Genomic DNA, 22903 nt, shown 5'->3' on the forward strand with positions numbered 1-22903 from the left:
TTATACTCTTTTATTTGAATAAAAATCAATTTATGGCACAAAACTTATTTTAAAATAATTCAGTTGAATAATTATGTACTTTGAAGAACGCAAATTTAAATTTCAAAACATTATTTTAAAACTAAAATAATTTTTATTTGTGTTATTATAGAACCTATTATGTTCCATAAGCCTATGGAAACAAACGTAAACAGTTATGAATTTTGTCACAAATATAGTTACAAGTTCAATACAAATCTAAGTACAAAAATTACCAAATCTATAGCTAAGAAACAAAGATCAACTATAATTTTGGTGAAACTTCTATGATAATATTGGTAATATCACGAGGTAGTTAAAAACTTAAATTTAAAATAACAATCAAAATGGGAACATTCACAAGAACTAAATAAACATCATTAAAAAACAATCATAAAACAAAATATTTATATTTCTCAATCTCGAAAAACAGTGTCTAACATGTTTTTAGGTTCAAACCGGACTCACCTTACCAGAACAGATCAAGAAATATTTCAACAAGAGTATCATTAAAATTATTGAACCGTAATATTACATTATAGGTGGGATATTTTTTTTTAAATACTGTTAGAATTTAGATTTAAATCTAGGTGAAAAATACTGGATTAAAACGCGCTTATTTATTACATAATTTTCGTCATTGAATTTAATAAGACAGTTCATACTAATGAAATATGTTCAATTTGAAAAGGTTCATATATGTTGTAATAAAAGCGGCACTCTCCGTAGACAGATTTGACAACAATTAAAATTTAAAAAAAAAACATGTTAATATTTATTTGAACACTTGTAAACATAATCCAACAATCTAAGTTATATTCAAATTATTATTTAAGTAGTTTAGGCGATATAAGTTTAAAGTTCTTATATCAAATCCTTCAGAAAACTTGCACTTAACTTTTTTTTAAATAAAATTGAAAAATCCGCTTAAAGGCCCAAAGGGTTTTTTATCGTCGCTGTCAAAATAAAAATGCTATAACATAACTTGAAAGTTTTGTGCAATGGAAATAGAATGTTGTTTTAAATGAACCAGTCATTGTCATTTACTTGACAGTTCAATCTGTCAGTCATTCTGTCCTTAACATTAATTGTCAAAATAAGAATCATTCTTCGGAGTAGCAGCTAGTAGCTGAACTAGTGTCATCATTTTCGTCTCTTCTCCCTACTTTAACCTTTTTGGCAATCGGCTCAGCCGTGTTTGATGAGTCACTGATTGGTCTTTTATTAGCTGCTACTAGGCGGACGACAGCTATGTCGGCTTTCTTGTTATTATTCTCTTCGTTTTCATTTTTTAATTGATGTTGCGACAACAAAACGTCAATTCTTAGGTTGATATCGTCATCCTGAAATAATATTTTATATCAATCTGTGTACCAAGTTATGTATAAAAATAATTGACTACAACTTTTATGTCAAAATTTCGGCACTTTTAGAAAAACAAAGAACTATTTAAATTAATAATATTACTTTATCATGAGCCATTTTCGTCGCCAAATCTACATTATGTCAGTCTCACGAAATCCAGTACAAAAAAAAGAATACAAAATATAAAGAACACTAAGATTTATCGTGAATTCGCTGAAGCATAAAAATACGTGATTCTTCTTCTTAATTTACAAAGAATTCGTGGAATATGAGAACTAAAAACGAAAATAAGTTGTCTATTTACGATATAAGATAATGCATTTGTTAAATAAAGTTATTAATGAAATATAAATAGTATGAAATAAATGCCTTAAGACAAGTTCAAAGGTTTTCTGTTCCACAATAATTTCATGCCTTACCTGCATCCATGGGTGCTTTAATATCTGCTCTAGAGAGATGCGCCTTCGTACATTAACGGTAAGCATTCGCTTCATCAGCAACTTGGCTTGAAGACTGACGTCACGCCAGCAACTGGACGAATACCGATAGCGGCCTGAGAGTATTTGCTCGCTCAAGGGGAGCTCTTGGTACTCCGGGGAGAAGGGCAAGTAACCCACCAGACTGAAACGAAACTTATGTGAAAAATAAAATTTCAGATAAAGATCTTATTCAATATAAGTATTAAAAGTTAGAGTCTTCATTACAACCCAGTAACATTTTAATTTGGTTAAAGATAAACTATAAGAAATTAATATTACAATAAACAACTAAGTATGTACCCTGTATGTAAAATAAACAACACATTATGCTTAGTAAGGCATAAATGTTCTAGGAAACATTTGATTAATTTAGATAATCCAACATCTGTTTATTTAGCTTATAGAGCAGATCAAAAACAATAACATCCTTACAGATTAAAAAAATTCAAACTGAATAGTGACGCGAGTTATGTAACCTAACTGTAGTTAAGTTAGATATGTTTAGGTAATAAATAGAATCGTAAACCAAATCTAAACAACCATCGTACACTTGAAGCCAATATTCAGCCGAAGCCTTCAGCTTTTGCCACACTTATAAATTGTACTTTATGAACCCTTCAACACTATCCAATTTAGGAACCCTTAGATATAAGCCATGTTGTTTTTGTTAGCGTCGCAACCCTCTAATTTTGTGTTAGTTTTAAACCGTTAAAGTCAGTTATTACCCAGCTTCAAACAAAGAGTTTTATTGAAACATCTCTATTCAAAACACCGCCACCGAACTTTTTTCGCGGTTGCTTCGTTTTACAAGTCAGGCTATTAATAAAAGATATTTTTACAGAAATTATAGTAGTAATATATATAGGTGATTTCTGTAATTCAATTAGCGTAAAAATGTGGAAGGACATTTTAAATTAATATTTATACCTTTTCAATCACAATCAATAAACAATATTTACGTACAACGGAACTAATAAGCGTCTAAGTGCGGTAACTGAGTCCACAAACCATACATTTTCAATCTATACCTACCTTTATTAATTATTTTAATTAAAAGGTATAAAATCATTTACATATTTGCTAATAAAATGGTTTTTGAATAGTGCATGAAATCCTAATATAAAGCCTGACATATTTTATTTGTAACTAATACTGTCAATAGCTGTAACCCAATGTTCATAAATTTAGTCACAGGTAATAACATTATAAAACAACATCAATGGTATCTCTTATTCTCTAGTTTTTTGAATTATATCAGACTTTTGGCAGTGTATGTACAATAAAAAGTTTCGCATTAAAGTGGTTTGATTCAGCATTCCAACAATTGATTAAAAAATAGCTGTTTTATATTACGAATTAAATATTGTTATCTATATTTTAAATTAAAGCAAAGTGTAAAGAAGTTTGTCTTGTTCAGCATTTAACATAGCAGGCACCATTAAGTCACTACTACATTGCCTAATTATGAATAATCCCATTAATATAAAACTTACCAAATAAAAAATATAACACCCAGACACCATACATCCACCTCTGGTCCATAGCAACCCACTCCATTAGCTCGTAATACTTCAGGTGCAAGGTAGATAGGTGTCCCACACATTGTCTTCATGAAGCTGTCTTCGCCCACATACTTGCTGAGACCAAAGTCCGTTATCTTCACCAGGCTTTCGTCTTCCTTACTCTCAAGTAGCACATTCTCAGGCTGTAATAAATATTTAATGACCATGCATTCCAATTTGGCATACTTTAGATTTCACTATTAGTTCAGAATCAGTACATCATTTTATGAAATTGAGGAAAAAGCTAAGCTGGAGTTTGAAGAGTAATTTATTTTTGACCAACTTAAAAAAAAACCGAGATCAAGACCAAAGTTTTTATTTTGTTATTTAAATTATTAAGTTGCTTCAGGTATAGTAATTTAAGCTTTTTTAAAGTGCTTTATATTTAATTTCAATTTTATGGAAAAACATATTTTTTAATGCAAGTATGAATAGAACACAGGAATAATATTTAGTTTTACACTAGAATAAAATAAAAAATCTTCATAAACGTCAATTTGACCAACAGAATGATGGAAAAAATACAAACTATAGTCATTCAGATCTCACTTTAAGGTCTCTGTGAGTGATGCCTTGTGAGTGTAAGTACTGCACCGCTAGCACCATTTGTTTAAAGTAGAATTTTGTCAGTCTCTCCGACAGCCGCCCATATCTTGTTATACGGTCAAACAGTTCCCCTCCCTGCATCAGCTCCAACACTATGTACACTGCTTCACGAGAGTCAAATATTTCTTCCACTGATGTCACACAAGGCTGGAATAACGCTTATTATATAATTTTTACCTCCTTGTAGCAGAAGAAGCTGCTTTTATTTTATGATAATTATAAAGCTTATAAATCCAGTCAATAATTCAGATTTTCTATCATCACAAATAATACTTAATATAATCTCACATATATATACTTACATGTCTTAAAGCTTTTAAAATGTTCACCTCATTCATAACTTTGACAGGGTCTGTTAAATTATTAATCTGGCCATTTGTTAATTTCCCTTTCTTTACAACTTTCATTGCGAATTTCATACAAGTCAACTAAAACAAAAATTATAACAAATAAAAAATGGAAATGAAACAAAAATATCAAAAAAAAGAAAAACAAAAAATTAACCTACTTTGTTATAAACTAATTTGACTACTCCACACGCACCTTGGCCAAGTACCCTTGAAATATAATACTTTTGAGAGATTTCTTTGGGTACTTTGTCTTGCTCATTTTTAAGTAGATCTTTAAAAGTGAACACTGAAATAAATTAAATAACAAAAAATAAACTTATCATTCTAATCCCAGGTAAGGTGTAAAAAAATAATAATTTAGTAAAATTGTTTCCAATATCCTTTTTAGATTATTTCGTCAATGAGATAACCTCTCTTAGTTTTAAAATTTTTTGGCCAAACATTTATTATACATACTACTTATTGTAGGATGAGTGATTGCTATCACGTCATTGTCATCCAGAACTCTGCTCTTCCCTTTTCCAATTAAAACCCCATTTATGTAAGTCCCATTGTATGATGTATCCGTTAATACTGCTGGACTTGAAGTCTCTCTGAAATAAGAATATTAGATGTTAATCATTTCCATCTGCTATTATTTGGATAAGAATAATCACAAAAATACTTACGATCTATCTCTCAAAATAATAAAATGACGCTTGCTAACATTTTTAATAATATCAATTCTTGCAGTATCTTTTTTGATTGGAAAAGTAGAATCTAACGCTCGACCAACCGAAAACTCGGGTTCTGTGAGATCTGAAAAAATACAAATTTGCAATTTAATTACTTCTAGTTCTTAAATAATTTTTGCAAACATATTTTACAAATGCTATACCGAAATCTTACCATAGTATTGATCAAGATTAAGGATACATTCTTTTCTCCATGAATTCAAAAGATAAAGTCTTCCCCAGATATTAGGTATGGGTGTCGGAGTGTTTGATTGGGTCCATTCCACTTGAGAATTTTGGGTTTGAGTTTGGGTTTGCGTATTATCATTTATTTCCGGTTCCATGCTACTTCAATCTCAATACATTCAAGTCCGAAAACAATTTTAATGATAAGAACATTAAAAGCTCAAGGTGTGCATTAAATTATTGTTCCTGAAATTTTGAGAGGTTTTCAACTATTTATAATCTCGATATACACTACCGGCATTTCAAAAAAAGACAACGGCCATCGGCCATATTAAATAATAAATACAACAGAAATATTAAATAATGATGTTACAAACTTACGTATTACACAGATTTCGCATACTTACATCACAGATTAGACAACATAAACATAGACGAGGTAATATATATTCTTTATTAAACAGGATTAGGATAGTTAGATAGATCCACGTCAGTCCGACTAACATTTACTACGCATATAATATACGTATACTATAATTATTCATCACTCATACTGTTTGATTTCCATATAACTTAATCTTTTAAAAGTGTTGTAAACTTAAATTAATGTTTCTAATAGTAAAAAAATAGGTACGATGGATAGTGTTTAAAACAATAGATACTATATTTTATCCACCACTCGATATTTTAACTTTATCAATAAAACTTCTGCTAAGTGCCAACCTATGTAAATTAAAAAACTGACAAACATTATTTTATCTCATTTTGACGCATAAGGATTGCCTTAGAAAATAAAGGACAAACATGTTTCTTCGTTGCTATGTTAGCATAGATATTATTTTACTTTTTGTTCTTAGATTTTTATTCTATACACTTTTTATATTTTGGACTTCTGGTTTGAAGCAACTAACGACCGCGAAGATTCTTATTAAATTTTACAAATACCAACGTAATGCATTGCATGGCATATGAAAATATATGGATAATAAGTTGTGTGTGTACAAACAAGTGCGCTTTGCTTTGATTTGGATAATGACTTGGGCAACGGTTAAATAATTATGATTAATTTCCAAGAGTTGTATTGTTAAATCATAAGTTTTAAGAAGTAAGGTGTATACAATTTTTCTATATTTTATTTTTTACTGTAGAATTATCGGTATTTAGAATCAACTATTTCTTTATAGAATCATAATAAAGAAGAGTTCTTTAAATAAATGTACATAAAATATTGTAAATTTTGCAAATTGAAATTTTTGGGTTCGACAAAGGAAAAGCTTTAAATCGGATTTATTGACAAAGTTCATTTTAAAGTTTTAATGAACAGAGGGTGTCACGTGTCATGTATTTCGTGTCACGTTTCACGAACATTGATTGTATATTATATTATTCTCGAACGAACATTGATTATATAAATATTTTGTTTCTCTCTAATATTTACGTTATGGTCATTAAAAGAACAGTGTTGCTACAGCCCATGGTCTAAGCATCACATATCTAAGGCACTGTCTTGAATATAGATTTTCTTATAAGACAAATAGCTTACCTGCCTTCTATGCCCGACACACGCTTCGACTAAGTCAACGACTTGCCGGTTTCCTCACTAAGATTTCCCTTCATCGTAGGAATGTAATGGCACACATAATTACGCCGAACCTTTAAACATTAAGCTACGAGGCTGATGAGCAGGCTGGCATACTCTGGATGGTCTATGTCCTACACATGAGACATAGGACCTTAATTTCAGAAAGCCAACTTTATAGTTCAAAGAGTACGAATACTATGCAAAAGTTCATATTTCATACGAGTTTGGGTACGGTTTGCTTTTGTACCCATCGTCAAATAGAAGTGGTTTTGATATAGTATTAATTAAAGAAAGTTTGACAATATCATGATTTCCCACGAATCAGGAAGGTAAATTTCAATGATATTGAAAATATGTATTTGTTAATACTGAGAAGTTTATGCTTTAGACAAAATTTAACCGACATAGGACGAGGAGAATCAATGGTATCTGTAAAAAAAATTCAGTTTATGTGCAAGCATAGCTCTGACCGATCAAGATGATAAGATTTTGTAATAAAACTAATGTTGTCCGGATGGAAATGGATGAATGTATGGCTATGAAATGAAATGAAATGGCTAATAAAGTCTAATACTCGCGCCGCCACGTTATTTAGTCAATGGTTTATAAAGCTACATTAATTTTTTTTTTAGATAGGGGTATAAAGATCATATAAGGTAATTTTTTTAAATATAGGTGCCAAACATCAATCAATATATAATCACAACAAAATAACTGATGACCATTCGAAAGCAGAAGCATCGTCATACGAAATCGATGAAATACATGACTTATGAACTTGGCATCGACAACATAGGAAGTCTTACATGATCTTCACACCATGAACACTGTATATTAATTATGGAAGGCCTGTCAATAGATATATCGTTGTTTAATACTTCTTAGTATATTTTAGAGTTGTTTCATTTTTTTTCTAGAAATGTATTATAGTTAATATGATATGACGTTGACGGTAACGGTTGGTAAGTATCTCTTAAAACAGTACCTCTTACTACAATCAACGATTAAAGTTTTTGATGATCATTTATGGGTCAACCTCTATAACAGTATTAGTTACTAGACACTATGGTTTGATATAAATGGTATTTTATATTTATAAAAAGAATTTCCAAACTGTTTTTAAACCCGCCTTGAAAAATCTCTGACGCCACCCCCCACAGTCCTAGACGTATTCAATTTGTGTGTTTTGTATAAAATTATAAACATAAATTATTCACTCAACAAGACTAAATTTCTTACACGTGTTATGTTATAATGTATATAACATTCCCGCGTTATTTTTTATAACATACGTACCTACCTAAGACGTAAAGATGTAAATCTATCATTGTTTGAATGTACTTTCTGTCTACGTGGGTAACACTGAAAATGTTTAGAGCTGGCCAGTTAGAAACATTGCTAATAAAAACTTTTTTGAATTTCAATTTTAGAACTCTTTGATAACCTAATGTATATTGCATCCACTTGTTATTTGTTTTTGTGAATTGGTGGCAAATCTAAAACTCACGTAAAAAGAACCCGAGAAAATTTTCGGTAAATGATTTAGACTTTCGTTGTGGGCTTATTTAACAACAAAGCAATGATAGGATGCGATTAGCATTTCTTAATGAAGCCCGATCTCGTGCCATTATTTACAATTGGTTCTACATTAAGCCGTTTTTCATTTTCTAAACATTTTCAGTGTTACCTAGGTTCTTCTTTTGACTAATTTAAAGAAATTAGTACTTTGAGTAGTTAATTTTATTTTTAAGTATTGTAAAGAACGTTGTCGGTGAAATTGTGACCAATTTGTGTTCCACGGTCACATAAATTTCTGTATTATTAAAAAAAAACAATGTGGTTTTTACCGTCTTATTATAAAAATAAATATATTATTTACTCTTATAGAATGTTTGATATAATACATACATATATGGACATTAGCTATGCATGGCCATGTAAATACTATATGCATGTCCATTTAAATATATCTATCAAATTACATAATACCAAAATAAAATAATATCAGGTCCACGATTTTGACGACAGCAGATATTTTTAAAAATGTCTGCAACAAACTAGTCTTTATTGAGCAGAACCTTTGTATAAACGTTTATATTAAATATAAATAATTGAATACGACAGTAATATTAATGTTCTTCGCAGGGAACCGTTAACCTCCGCTAATCAGTATCGCGAGCGACTATTATGGGATTTTACAATGGACATGGATGTGCGCTGAAAGGCAGCGATGTTCGACAAGACTGTAGTAGACATCATGAGATCAGGTAACAGAACGGACAGCTATATGTGCTTATTGGAGGCGTTGGTTAAAAAAAACCGTCTCAAAACCGTTTATTTAATAAAAATAAATAAATAATTAAAAAAATTAATATGTAGTAATGCAGTATATGTATCTAACACAGAAATAATAACGCAAAACGTAATTCCAGGATTCTATCGTTGACATGACCTGAGCTATGAACCACATTTATTCTTAAGAGAACTCTTAATTATTATGTTTATGTTTTCTGTCTGCTGCTGCTGATATGTCTGCTTCGTTCATTTTGGACCGATAATTTTTATAGATCGTCCGAGATGTGGTGTCGGCAATAAAGGAGTAGGTCCGCGAATTCCAACATCATTAAACTTTTTTATATACCTTCAGATGTGAGTACAATAACATAAATTCTTTGGCCACATAATATTTAGCCATTTAATGTCATGTCATATATATCATAAATTTTTAAAGAAATAATTATTTCGTCGTAATTTGATCAATTCTCTTTGTTTTTGGTTCCCAATAAATTTATTTTGTAAAAAAATAAATAAATTCTTTAGCCTATTATGGTAGCGGATACGTCATTCATTGATATATTAGATCAATTTACGTACTTGAAAGAAATCAGTGCCACATACGAGGCACGAGGCAGAATTTTACGACTATTGTAATTTGTATATAGATTTCATTAGAAAACTCCGTTACAATTACATTATTTTCTTTAAAAAACCTTAAGAATATATCCCCAATATTTACAATTTATTAAAGTAGGTCTCTGCTTTACAAATTTCAAAACAATTTTGTTGTGACAAGACAATTGTCTTTTATACATAAAAGTTACATATATTTGAAATTAAAGGCGCCCGTAAGATAAAATTAAAAAAGAAAAAAAAAATATAGAAGAGGGGAGCAAACGGCAGGAAGTTCATCTAAAGGACAGACTAACCGAAGGCTCGCAATGCGTTGCCGTTTTAAGAATTTGTACGCACTTACCTTGAAGAAAGTCGAATTGGGCCGGAAATACATCAGTGCAACATTTCTAAAATTAATTGAGGAATATCTTCTTTAAAGTCGATTACTTTCAATATAAAATAAAATAAAAAAGCCTTTTAATTCTTACTTATAAAACAAGAACTTAGATTAAGTTAGTTTACTTACATACAATTATTAGTTTTGTTAGTAATTAAGTTTGTATCCTAAATTTACTTGTGTTGTTTGTTTCCTTAACCTTACTATTAAACTATTATTCTTCATTCTGTAAGAACTCCTCTGTAGGTGAAGGCCTCCTCCGAAGATAGCCAGTCCTCTCAAGATTGGGCTACTTGAATCCAGTTATTCAATTAAGCGATCGTATGTTGAGAGTATGTTATAGTTTTCCTGATGTCTTAGTAGTTGTACTATTAGTCGGGGTAGGTATTTTTGTAGCAAATTTTACTTTTGTTTGAACCTTTGGAGGGTTTTGGTCATAATCTTCCTCGGTGACTAGCCGGCTCGGAAGATGTGAAGTATTTTTTGATACTGTTTCCTTTATGTTATCCGTGTGAGAGGGGTCCCGTAGTTGCTAATACTTCTCTTTGTTATTGTCCCTTTTCCGGATGCGCTATTTGGGGTTTTGGTTTTCAGGCAGTTCAGGATCCCAGGTTTAACGATTTCTTCTGACGGACTAGACGATAGATCTTTGTTTTTCGATATAATATGTTTAAATGAAAACAAAGAGTCAGTACAACAACTTTATTCCAGGAATTAAAACATTTTATCCTACTTAATTTGTATGTAAATATAATTGTGTCTAAATTGTAATAGTATAATATAATGTACCTAATAGATTTTCAAAACATACACAGCTCATTATTTACCTTCCAGTAAAATAGAAATATTCTGATACAAACGATTTATTCTTTTCAACGGCTTTTGTAAACTTGAGTTCAAATGTGACAATGGAAACGAAATAAAGCTTTTAATATTATGGTGTAAATTTAAGGGCTTTTAGGTATTACGATGTTAGTAGTTCGTGTGAAAGGTGTCACAAAAACGGATGGTTCCACGTACGTGACTTACTTTTATTGTGCTCTGTGAAACATGAGAACATTCTGATGGTTTCTACATTGAAATACATTTACGATTATACGTTACGAAATATCTATGTTTGAATAGGTAACTAGAAAGAAAGTGAATAATATATTTAGTTAGAATCAGGACATCCCTGAAAATAGTTAAACCCTAAGTTCCGATGGACCGCTAAATTGACGCTTAAGATTTTGTGTCATTTTTAATCAGAATCTTCTCTAGTGAACATCGCAAAACAGTGGAAAATTGATTTAACATACTAAATAAAATATAATTATAATTCCATTTATTTACATTATTTTGTAACGGTCATAAACTAGTGAATATTTTGTTGGCAATCGTCGTTATGTATCGTACGTTGTTTATTTCCGGAAACAGGAGATAGGATTGAAGTAGCATTGCCGGAAGCGCGCCTGTCGCTTGTCAGCGCGCCAGGGTCTAGTAATTTGACCATCCAGGCTTCTTGCACCCCAACCACGACTCTGTCTTGGCCAGGATCTGCTCTCACGATTCAATCCCAGTCTAAAAAAATATTTTAATTTAATATATACTTTAACATAAAATAATCTTAACAAATGTTATAAATGACGGTATTGTACATGGGTTACATCCATGTATGCACATATACAAAACGTAAAAAAAATACTTTAACAAAATTATTATAATTGTATTTTTAAGCACCGCTATGAATATTTATTTCAAAATAATGTCGTTCTTCGTAAGAACTTAGGTGATAAAATTTCATAAACTGTAACTTAATACAATTATCGTTGCCCTCAAGGAAATACTTAACGACAGTACTTTGTTTCGATTTTACTTTGGCACAGTTCATTTATACCGGAAACTGTTGATATTGTTGAGTACAGCTTATTAAAAGAACTGAGGGAGAGGTTACATTTCTTCGACTGCTAAGCTGGTTTTTTTCTTGCAATTAGTTTTTCTGATCGTCGATCTAACCGTACCCAGAGTCCTCGACCTTAAGAAATTACGCATACATAGTATAAATGAATATAAACTTAATTAGACTTCGCATATTTTATAAAAAAAGGAAATCCTAAAACCATGTAAATCGATTAGTAAAAGATATTTATATCGTTAACTTTTAAACCAGCATTAGAAATCTGGAAGTTGAGAATTTATTTGTCTAACGGACTTGAAAATGGTTGTAAATAATATATTATGTGATATAACTTATAAAATTATCTATACTAATATTATAAAGTGTAAAGTTTGTATAGGGGGTAATCTCTGGATATACTAAACCAATTTGAAAGATATTAAAAGGCGATTTCGTGATTGCCGGATTCGCAAAGTAAGTCGGAGAAAAACGTTCAAACGAAAACGTTTCTTACGAAGGATGAGTGACTGATTATTCTAGAGAAAAACTTTTGTATTATATAAAAACAAGTCCTCTGCCGCCTCTATCTATCTATTTGAGTTGAATTCAAAAACTACTGCACGGAATTTATTACGGTTATTATACATATCTAGAATAATTAAAGGTTTCTGATTTTTAAAGGTAAAACGGGTCACGGTTGTGCGTGAGAAGCCGGGGCAGGTCGCTAGTAGCTATATATTCTATAGAATAGGTAGCCTCCCCAACCTTTACTTAAGCCCCGATTTAGTTAACCTAGGTCAAAGGAAGAGTGAATTCTGTCCACGTCTTATACCAATTAAGGTACAATACATTCAGAATTGGACAGCTTTGTGTATAACGTTATCCGTCTTCCGGTCTGTAACTCAGTATACAAGAAACATGAAGGGTATTAAATTGCGAGTACAAAAAGAATCTGTATAACACTGTATTGGAATTTCAATTAAAAAGGACTGACAGTCTTGGGTGTCCAGCGGTTAAAGACTGTTGTCTTTAAACTACAGTTCTTCATAAGAAGAATAGAAATAGAAGAATATAACAGAAAGAATTCAGATAGCCTTTTCAAAGTTGGCGATCATCATGGCTACTTTACTAAACCAAAGTAAGAGATTATAATATTGTATGAACAAAGTAACTGATAGTTAGAAAGAGGAACACGTTGATGTGTTTGAGCCGGTTCATCTACCGCATTATTCCAGGGTTTGGTGTCGGTTTCCTAGTGACTATTACTATAGAAAAATATAGCTCGATCGCTTCTTCTAATATAGAAGTTTATTAATTATTTTATATACCTTTCCTCGGCGTCCATTTGCAACAACATCTTGCGCAGTGCATCCGTGTTAATTGCATCCCAAGTCATGTCTGCATCCCCCATAATGGGCCTGCCAATCAACGTGTTTTCTCCTGGTTCATCTTCCGAATCCTAATAGTGAAAAATATATTTAAATAAAGTTTTACATTAAAATATTTTTATATAGATCACGCAATTGTGTTTACAAAAACAATAGTATTTATAATATTGGAGGCCTGCCGTCGACCTTTACTTTTAAGAATAGTAATATAGCCCTTTTACACCGATATTCTTATTCTAATATTGAAAACAAATTAGAAAACGTGTTTCAGTTGTTTTTTAGTTTATTCGTTACAAACATAAAAGAAATAGAGATATTTCTCTTGTATAGATATACAAACAACAAGCTCTTGAAACTGGATTTTTTTTCAAAAATGAATGAAAAAAATTGAATTTCTGTGTACCTTACGCCTACCCCTGGTAAAAAATGCTTCATACGAGTCTCTTGTTATCAAAACTACCGCATAAGTATCCTACTCGTATAATAATCAATTTTAATTGATATTTACTTACCAATGGCGCAGTCAGTACAAGCGATGTCATTAAGAAGAAAGTGAGAATTGCAAACAGCAAGGCTATGCTGTTGTTGTGGATGGAGAAACCGTTCATTTTGATGTTTCTGAAACAAATTCTATACGGTATCATTATGTATTGACATTTCTAATAACATAAAATCATGGTCACACTCATACTCGTTTTTTAGCAGACACTTAAAAAAACATTACGATACACCGATAATGTTATCTAATTAAAAATTCTCTATAAATTTAAGAAACTAAAGTAATAAAATTATTACATTAATGAGTCTATATAACCATCGTATAATAAATTTCGATAGTATTAAAACTCATCTTAAGTCACGACAGCAGAGCAATTATTTATTATGTCAATTATTATAGATGGAGTCTTTAAGAAATTATTAGGGCATGTGCCCCACAATTACCTTAATGGGAACTTTTAACATAATTTATTTTAGCGTGAAAATGTCAGATCCACCCTACTCCCTATTTTGTGTTTAGTAAGGCGTGCCATTATATGATTTTAACCATATTAAACTGTCTTTAAATATGACAATTGGAATATTATCAATACAACTATTTTAAAGTCTTAACAACTGGGGTTAAATTTAAAAATGTATGTCCGAGTGAATGTAGTGGGACGTGTATCTCGCTCGTATATGCATAATAATAAGTTTCTCATGTAAATAAAATATAATTTTGTAATGAGAAATAAAGTTTTTTAAACATAAAATTTGGCGCATCATTTGTAATGCTGATATTATGTGATGTGGTATTGCAGTGATTTTTTAAATTTACAATAATTCAGTAGCGTTACAGGCCTTTCTATAATTAGGCCGCAGACGCACAATATTTCTTTCATGATATTTCTTTTTAAAAAATTGGAGTGATTTGCTTTCTATGTAAAGTATGTAGTAGAAGTATGTAAAAAACACTGGAGACGTGAGGTATAAGGCACAGCCACTTATCAAGATTTACGTTTTTTTCTGGTAGACAGTAGCAGTTCCGTGACTCCATAGTTGGTGCTTTCCTTGCTAAGCGTATAATCATCGCAATACACCGAGGAAGTAGCGTGCCCAAAGTTCTTCGTTTTAATACAAACATATAATAAATAAAATAATATTTAATATCCGTTATGAGCAATACTGAATTGATAATATTCCTATGGGAGTTCCTATCATAGCCGACCCTAGCTACAAACGCTGCCTTGACAAGTAATTGGATACAAATATTATTTACCAATGGTTAACCCGTTTTCATACAGAAGGTTAAATAACTTATTCTGATATCAATGATATTTTTATTTACTCGATTCTTTATGCAATTATATAATATAAACATTATATATTTGTGACTTAATTTCCGAAACATTGTGACAATAATCCTAAAATAGTTAATCCTTCACAACTGAGCGTTTTTCAAGGCAGTTTCTGCAGCGCACTACCACTATGTAAAAAGAACTGCCCACTGAAGTATTTCCGAATCAATTCGACTAGGGTCTTTCCGGCTACGCGCTCAGAAGCCTTCTGGCTTTGAGAGTGTCCATGCTCGGCGGGTATCAGGCGAGGTTCTATAAAAATACTAAACGAGGCTTGTTTTAAAACTAAGCCATCAATGAGGTTTTATGGTAATGTGTATATTGTTTATTTACTTAAATTTACATTTATGAAATAAATTAAGTATAATTCGTATAATTTCTACAGGCGTAGCGCTATATTTATATTTTGTACATAATAAAATACTTAAAACATAAGGTAATGTAAGTTTAATATGTAATTTCTATTATTCAAAATCATTTATTAAACTTATCAGAACCAAAATAAATGTTCTTTGGATTGATTTGTATTATGAACCGAACAAATGCCAATATACTTAATACAATTAATTTCTCATTTCTTCCGTTCAGAAAAGCTTTATTATTCTTTTATATGGATAATTAATTAATATTTATGTATATCTAACCATTATCAATGGTTTAGAGTATAAAAAAGAGGTTTTTTTAGGCGAGTGCCTATTTATACTTTTTACTTATAATGCGATTACAGCATTGTAATATATGTTAATCTCTTCTCGTCCTTTGTTATTTAATTTGAATTACAATAAAGTAGTAAGTTCCTTGGGGCTAAAGAAATTACAATATAGCTATAGTGAATTAAAAACGACGCATTAATATGCAAGCGCGTTGATGCTGAACAGATGAACCTTCTGAGGCAATATCGCCGGCCTTGCTAGTTAAATGTCTATCAAGATGCATAAGAAAGGGCTGCCACTCCCAAGATATATAATAAGATATATTTTTCAATATTCTGTAGTACAATCACCATAATAACATTATTAGTCACTTCACACTATAACTACATATTGTATACTAATTGAACTATTCAATTTGGAACACGTATTTTAAAAACTTCTTTCGATTTTGCGCCATTATACATATTGTTTCGTGTTCATTATAAAATTACAATATCGAATGGCGTTTACAGGACATGCCCTAAATCAATATTTACAATAAAAGAGAGTGGACTGAACAAAACTCCTTCTGTCGCAATACGCAGGTGCAAAGCACAGAGATATCCTCTTTACCAATGAAAAAATGGTAAATTGTATGCTCTGATTTCTAAAGAGCTGTTCAAGTGGTTGGAAAGGTATAACGTGGTCATCATCCTGCGTCCGTGATGGTTTTGTGGCGGGTGTCTTATCAAGGAGTCACAAAACTACATTGTTGTAAAGACGTTGTGAGAACTTCAGCCAAAGTGTAAGATACAGTCTTGGATCATGTTATGAAACCTCTTAGCAATACACTTTTTAAAAATATACCGTAGACTTTCCAGCAGGATTCTTCACCTGGTCACAAGGCAGGAACTATCTAAGCCTGGCTGAAACCAACGTTTCGGACTTTGTAAGCTGAAGATTGGCCCTCATATAGCCCAGACCTCAACCCTTTAGACTACAAATTATGGTCAGTTTTAGAGGCCTGCTCTAAATGACAATGCCGATATTGAGTCTCTTAATAAACCTTTGGAGCAAGCAGTGGCGAAATTTCCCTTGGAAACAGTGCATAAATCCAATGATTCGTGGCCAGGTGGCCTTTTCGAATAGAATATTATTGAATTTTTTGGTAAGTCTTTAATAATAAATATGTATCTATGCATTTTCTTAACATTACATTACTTTCTTTAAAAAGAATGCATTGTAATTTGTAACAGAACTTATGGCTGAATATATACCTAATATTTACGTTACGTTACCTTCTCTAGAATTGAAGTATATATACCTATATTTTTTATAAGCTGTGATATCATCGACTACACTAAAAATTGTTTTAGTTGGCTAAAGGCAGAGGTGGCTCTAGGCATTCTTCACAAAGGAAACGACCGACAAGGGAATGCCTGAAAATTCATTTCAGGTATTTTGACCTAACAGAGACATTTCCCCGTATCCGTCATATACTTAGAGTGTAGAGAACCTACCAAGAGAAAAATAAATTACAAAACTAATTATGATTTACACTTTACCCAGTATAGGTATCACATCTGAAGAGACCATCACCTTAGACATCACAAATAACAATATATAACTAACGTACAGCATTAATTAATTATAAAGAACACCGATTAATGCGTATAGTAGACTAATGAAGGTCAGTAAAAATTACTCTAAATTAACATTTAATCACTCTCAAATCTATTTGAGAAGGCTTAGAACGGAAAACTGGCAATATAAGCGTGCCTAAAAAAAAGAACTCAAAGTGAAAATTAGTTTTGACAGCCCTAACGCAGGTGCATATTACGCTTCAAAGATGTTTTTAAACTGCCATGTACTAACGAGATTTTTAGAAGGATCACTTTCTACCGAGAGGGATTGTAGACATATTGAATCGTAATAGGATCCTATCCTAATGTGTGTGCCATTATGTTATTCATACTTTGGTTTATTTTGTCCTTTACTTAAGCCTTTGGATTATAAAGGACTTCGACGACCATTTATGAAACTAAATCTTATATCATTAAACCGATAAAGTCCCGCCAGAAATTTGTAGATTTCAACCTCTAACAATTATTTTCCCAAGAATCGAGTACGAACGATTGGAAGACCAAGCAATAGTATTGTCTTTTGTTAAAATAGCTTTTACACATTAAGAACAACACTTTTTGAACGGATTATGTATTGTTTTATTATTATTAAAACTGATACTTATTTACATAATTCTAAATTTTTAATTTTTCAGCGTGCGTGGTCACGGTGAAAAGTACGTCACCGTGTACGCGAAACGTCGGAAAAAAAATTAAAATTTAGAATTATGTAAATAACGATAAGTTTTAATAATAATGCCTATGCATTACTTTAATCCCTTCAAAAAGTGTTTTTCTTAGACCAAGCAATGCTAGTAGAGCGGAAAAGCGATCAATATACTATCGAAGCCTCCAGACCCCCTGCTTTAACATTGGATAAGGAGGCTTTGGGGCCACTTCAGCTACCAACTTGTGCAGATGCTGGCCTGACACGGGTGCTTCGGTAGTTTTGTACATAGAGTAGTAAGATGCGAGGAGGCACGAACCTACCACCACTGTGCTCTTTTATGCTTTTTTCACTTAGCTATTTCCAAAAGTGGATTGCCCAGTCTTTGAATTATTCTTGTTGTGTCAAGTATCTCCACAAACTATCAATTGGCGGACACAACCGCCGCATCATATGTCGAGAAGCGGGTAAGGCTCTGCTGTTACGGCATCCCGCCTAAGGCGATTGTTGGTGGTGCCTTAGGGTTTTAGTGGGTATGCACACAATTGCGAGTCCCACATAATCCTCTGGCACTAAGCAGTTGCGTCACGGTTGAATATGTGCATATTCAACCAAGTAAAAGTATAGAACGATGGAGTTGTTAAAATATTGTATTCTGCAACTAATTCTATTGATATTTTAAATAATACCTGACCGTAGAATTTAGATAAAGACTATCTAGACTAGACATTTTTTAGATCAACAGACCAAAAATGGATATTTCAAAACACATCCATACAAAGCACAGGAATTACACTTCAATGGCGTTAATCAAGAATTAGTCGTCGTCTTGTTGCACGAAATATGAATAAATTATAAAAGCTGGTTTTAGCGGTATTCACTATGAAATCTAGTGACAATTGATTCAGTGATTTGGTATTTTCTCATATGCAACCATACTGGAAAAGCAATAAAGCTGTGCAGTATTACAAATTTAAAGGGTATACAATAATTTAAAAGTTTTTATTTACTTCATTTTATAATGATTTTTACAGCTCGCGGCTCACTAAACTGTATGATTTTTTGTAATATTCCAAACTAATATTAATACGCATCATCTAAATAAAACTAAAGTGGTTCATATTGTAAATTTAAAACGTGAAGTGAAGTGTCTAAGCTACTTCAAGTTATTATTACGAAAGTTCCCCTATGCGTATCGCGCTTTAAAGCGCTTGCTCGTCATTTTATATTAACCACTTGAAAACTTTATTCTATTCCTCGCTGTCTCGTTACTAATAAATTGCACGAGCAATCTTCTACTTATAGTCCAGGATTTGCCATAAAAACGAAATATTATATATAATATTTATTAGGTCATACAATATATTGTATGACTTAAAATACTTAATTTTCGTCTCTTTCTGTCAAAAGGTGGAGACGTTGGGGTGAAAAGGGACAGATTTGTGTTTTTTTTCTTAGAAGTTTACCCGTTTACCGTTGTATAACATAATAGTACATTTAAACTTATAACTCTTTTGGCTTTATAATTTTTTTGGAATTTTATGATTTCTTTTAAAAACGATAATTTTACTATTTAAGCAGCGTACTTTTGTCCAATATTAAGGATTTATAGAAAATTATACCAGTGATAGAAAAACATTACTTACACATAGAAACACATAAGAAGTAGTTATTTAGTTAGTTGTTCCTTTTAGCTTGTCTGGGATGAAGCCATAACTATTTTATGAGGGAAATAACGGGGATTACAGGAGTTTTTATATGTAGTAAACAAAGGTGTATGTAATAGTTTTAATCGCTAGTCATTCTTATGAATATCAAACTGTACAATACAGAGTTTAGAAGAATAACTGTAAACAATAAAAATAGATAAAGCTATTATAAAAAGCCTTAACGCAAAATATCATAGTGATATTGTAGAATGAAAATAGGTATAATCGAGCGTCAAAATATGCTGAAATAACGTCCTTTTTTAGATTTTATAATCATCAAAAAAGAGGATATCATAAGCATTTTGTTATTATTAGGGAAAACAAAATGTTAGTGCTAGTTTAAAAAGGTTCATACTTGCAGTAATATCGTTATTTACACTGTCCAATATAGGTGTAAGTTTAATTACATTAGGCTGCCTAGAAGCCATTAAGAACCATGGTGCTTATTACTTCGATACGAAGTTGCACTTGATTACTACAATGTCAATATAAATCAGATTTAATGGAGAGAAGAAGAGAATAAAAAGGAGATAGAAGAGACTCGGAAAAAGTAAGAATTTAATTTTGTTATATGGGTTTTTTTTAATAACTAAAACGGCTATGTTTAGTCATATGAGTTATTAAATTAATTCATGTAGCAAAATATTCCAAAAATATCAATCTTAGAACTAACAAAGACCACATCGAAATGTGTTTTGCGACAGTTAGAAATATTAGTGTAATAAATCACTGAAACACAAAATCCTTATTTATACATAATTTGAAATCATTTTTCACTTTACAAAGTCGAAATTTGCAGAATTTAAAATATTATGTATGCAATGCAATGTATGCAATTTCCCTTCTCATTTGCTTTAAATAAAATTGGCTTTAGACTCGAGAGCCATTTATTAGATTTAAATTTGAGGCTTGTTCTATATTCATTTTGTAAGCTTTTTGAACGCACTTTTCAAATGATCTATCCGCAACAAAATATAATTTCATTATCCATAATTACGCATAAAGTTCTATCCACCATTTTGAGCTCTTAATACGTTTTAACTGAAAACTGATATGGGTTGATTTATATATTTAAAGCTAACTACTGTTGTGCTATGTTAAAATTAAAAAAAATACTGTAACGGCTTTATGATTTTACATGTCACCATATAGATATTAGAAATTTAAAAAATACTATAGCGCCGTCGTTGAGATGTATCAACTTTTTAATTGAAAATACAAAACATTTCATCCTGACTTAAGCACTCTTGAAAAATTCAAGTATAAAATCACCGGTACTTTGCAAATTAGGTACCTACTTTTGTACGCAACACAGGCACTGTAAAACTTCGATAGACGTTTTGAAATCGAATAAGTTTTCGAACGCTATTGTGCTTGACGTGCCCAATGTCCAAACCAAACAAAGCAATTTAGAAACTTCGTTTAATAAATATTAATTAGTATGTGAAAAGTATAAAAATGTGTAAATAATTTCAATACCGTTATACTGACGGTACGCCTTGCCTAAATAAATAAAAATGAATAAAAAAGATATGTTGCTTAACACAAATCTCAAAGACGGCTAGTCCAATTCGAGTATTTTTTTATTCCATGAACTTCGAGAAAGGTTTTTATGGAGAGAAAAGGTAGGCAGGTAGGTAAGTAAAATAACATAGTTGTAAATAATTCAAGGTTATTCATAACAAAATATGGTATAAATATGGTCTAATTCTAGTCACCACTCTAGGGAGAACCTAACTAGATGCTGCTGATAGCTGATAGCTGTAGATATAGATGTATAAAAATAATGTTAAGGAAAAAATAAATGCTAATTCTAATTAAACAATAAAAAAAATAAGACCTTAAGTATGCCTCAGTGTAAAAAATAACTGTGCACTACTATAATTTTAAATCTAGCGATAAATGAAAATTTACTCTTTTATATTCCGCGCTCAAGCTTTCAAATAAAATTTGTATGAATCCTAAATTAAATTTAAAGAAAGTATTATTGGCACAATGTATCACGCACTTTTCGGAATTTTCAAGAAATTATGTATAAATGGAGTATCTAATTACACGACATTTGCATTTTTTAACATATACCTTATGAATATTCACGCAGTTCTTCTGTTTGACACGATTTGTATGGCTGTATAACATACAAAACTTATTAAGTATTAACATTAATGTAGACCAGTGCACGAGTTTAAACAATCATATTCAATGGAATTAACGTAAACCTAAATTAATTTTTAATAGAGCTTATAGGCAACACAAATAAAAAACTTTGTTATAATAAATAATTAAGACTGAGTTTTGACCACACACGTATGGCATTTTCCCCTACGTTTGAACCTACGTCGACCTGAGCAAACAATACTTTATACGCAATGTTAATACAATTCATAAAGTGAATTTATTAATATGCTATAAAACACTAATATGTATTTATACCCCACTTTTAAAAATATCTTATTGTTTATCCTAATATTTAATTTCAAGTTACAAGATTTGTTATAAAAAAATAAAATAAGAATAATTTGGAATTAATATATAGGGACAATAAATTATAGGAAATATAATAAATGTTACTTACCTTTCGTAGCAGCAAAGCGTAGTAACAAAGTTGCGAGTCTCGTAGGCTTGTGTCGTAGATGGTTTATGAACGCAAATGAGAGGTGAACTCGGTACGGAGCGGTTTTATAGGGGATAGTGTCCTCGCGTAGGTGAGCCTGTAGAAGCATAGCGCAGTTGCCGCGTAGCGCGTAGCTACCAAGCCGCCCGCCCATAAGCACGTAAACTGCTACGATCTAATTACACTGAAGGAAGCTCTGATTTTATGCAATGTTTGCTTAATTCAACTACAGTTTGAAAGTAAAAGTGTTTTATTAAAAAATATATTCTGCTGCGTTTTTAAATCTAATATCTATCATTTCTAAAATCTTTACATACTAAATAAAATATTGCATATTTATTCAATGTAGTTAGAGTAAATGTTATTTTGATTAATTAGGTGTAACTTGGATTGACTATGTATCCTTAAGT

At 31.2% G+C, this 22903-nt stretch overlaps 2 protein-coding genes across 2 annotated transcripts; both read right to left on the bottom strand.

Moving 5' to 3' along the window:
* Positions 1-11: 11 nt before the first annotated feature.
* LOC123710233 (ovarian-specific serine/threonine-protein kinase Lok-like) lies at positions 12-5718 on the bottom strand. The gene is made up of 10 exons (XM_045662008.1): positions 5687-5718; positions 5269-5525; positions 5049-5178; positions 4837-4973; positions 4539-4666; positions 4333-4458; positions 3974-4177; positions 3356-3567; positions 1803-2004; positions 12-1361 (listed from the first exon to the last, which is right to left on the bottom strand). Exons 2-10 carry the CDS (start codon positions 5435-5437, stop codon positions 1122-1124), a joined length of 1548 nt encoding a protein of 515 aa, XP_045517964.1. The 5' UTR covers positions 5438-5525; positions 5687-5718; the 3' UTR covers positions 12-1121.
* A 5188-nt stretch (positions 5719-10906) lies between these two features.
* On the bottom strand, positions 10907-22519 carry LOC123709910 (allatostatin-like). The gene is made up of 4 exons (XM_045661513.1): positions 22455-22519; positions 13927-14032; positions 13355-13485; positions 10907-11710 (listed from the first exon to the last, which is right to left on the bottom strand). Exons 2-4 carry the CDS (start codon positions 14020-14022, stop codon positions 11551-11553), a joined length of 387 nt encoding a protein of 128 aa, XP_045517469.1. The 5' UTR covers positions 14023-14032; positions 22455-22519; the 3' UTR covers positions 10907-11550.
* Between the last annotated feature and the right edge of the window lie 384 nt (positions 22520-22903).

The sequence above is a fragment of the Pieris brassicae genome, chromosome 5 (assembly GCF_905147105.1).
Source record: "Pieris brassicae chromosome 5, ilPieBrab1.1, whole genome shotgun sequence".
NCBI classification, from domain to species: domain Eukaryota; kingdom Metazoa; phylum Arthropoda; class Insecta; order Lepidoptera; family Pieridae; genus Pieris; species Pieris brassicae.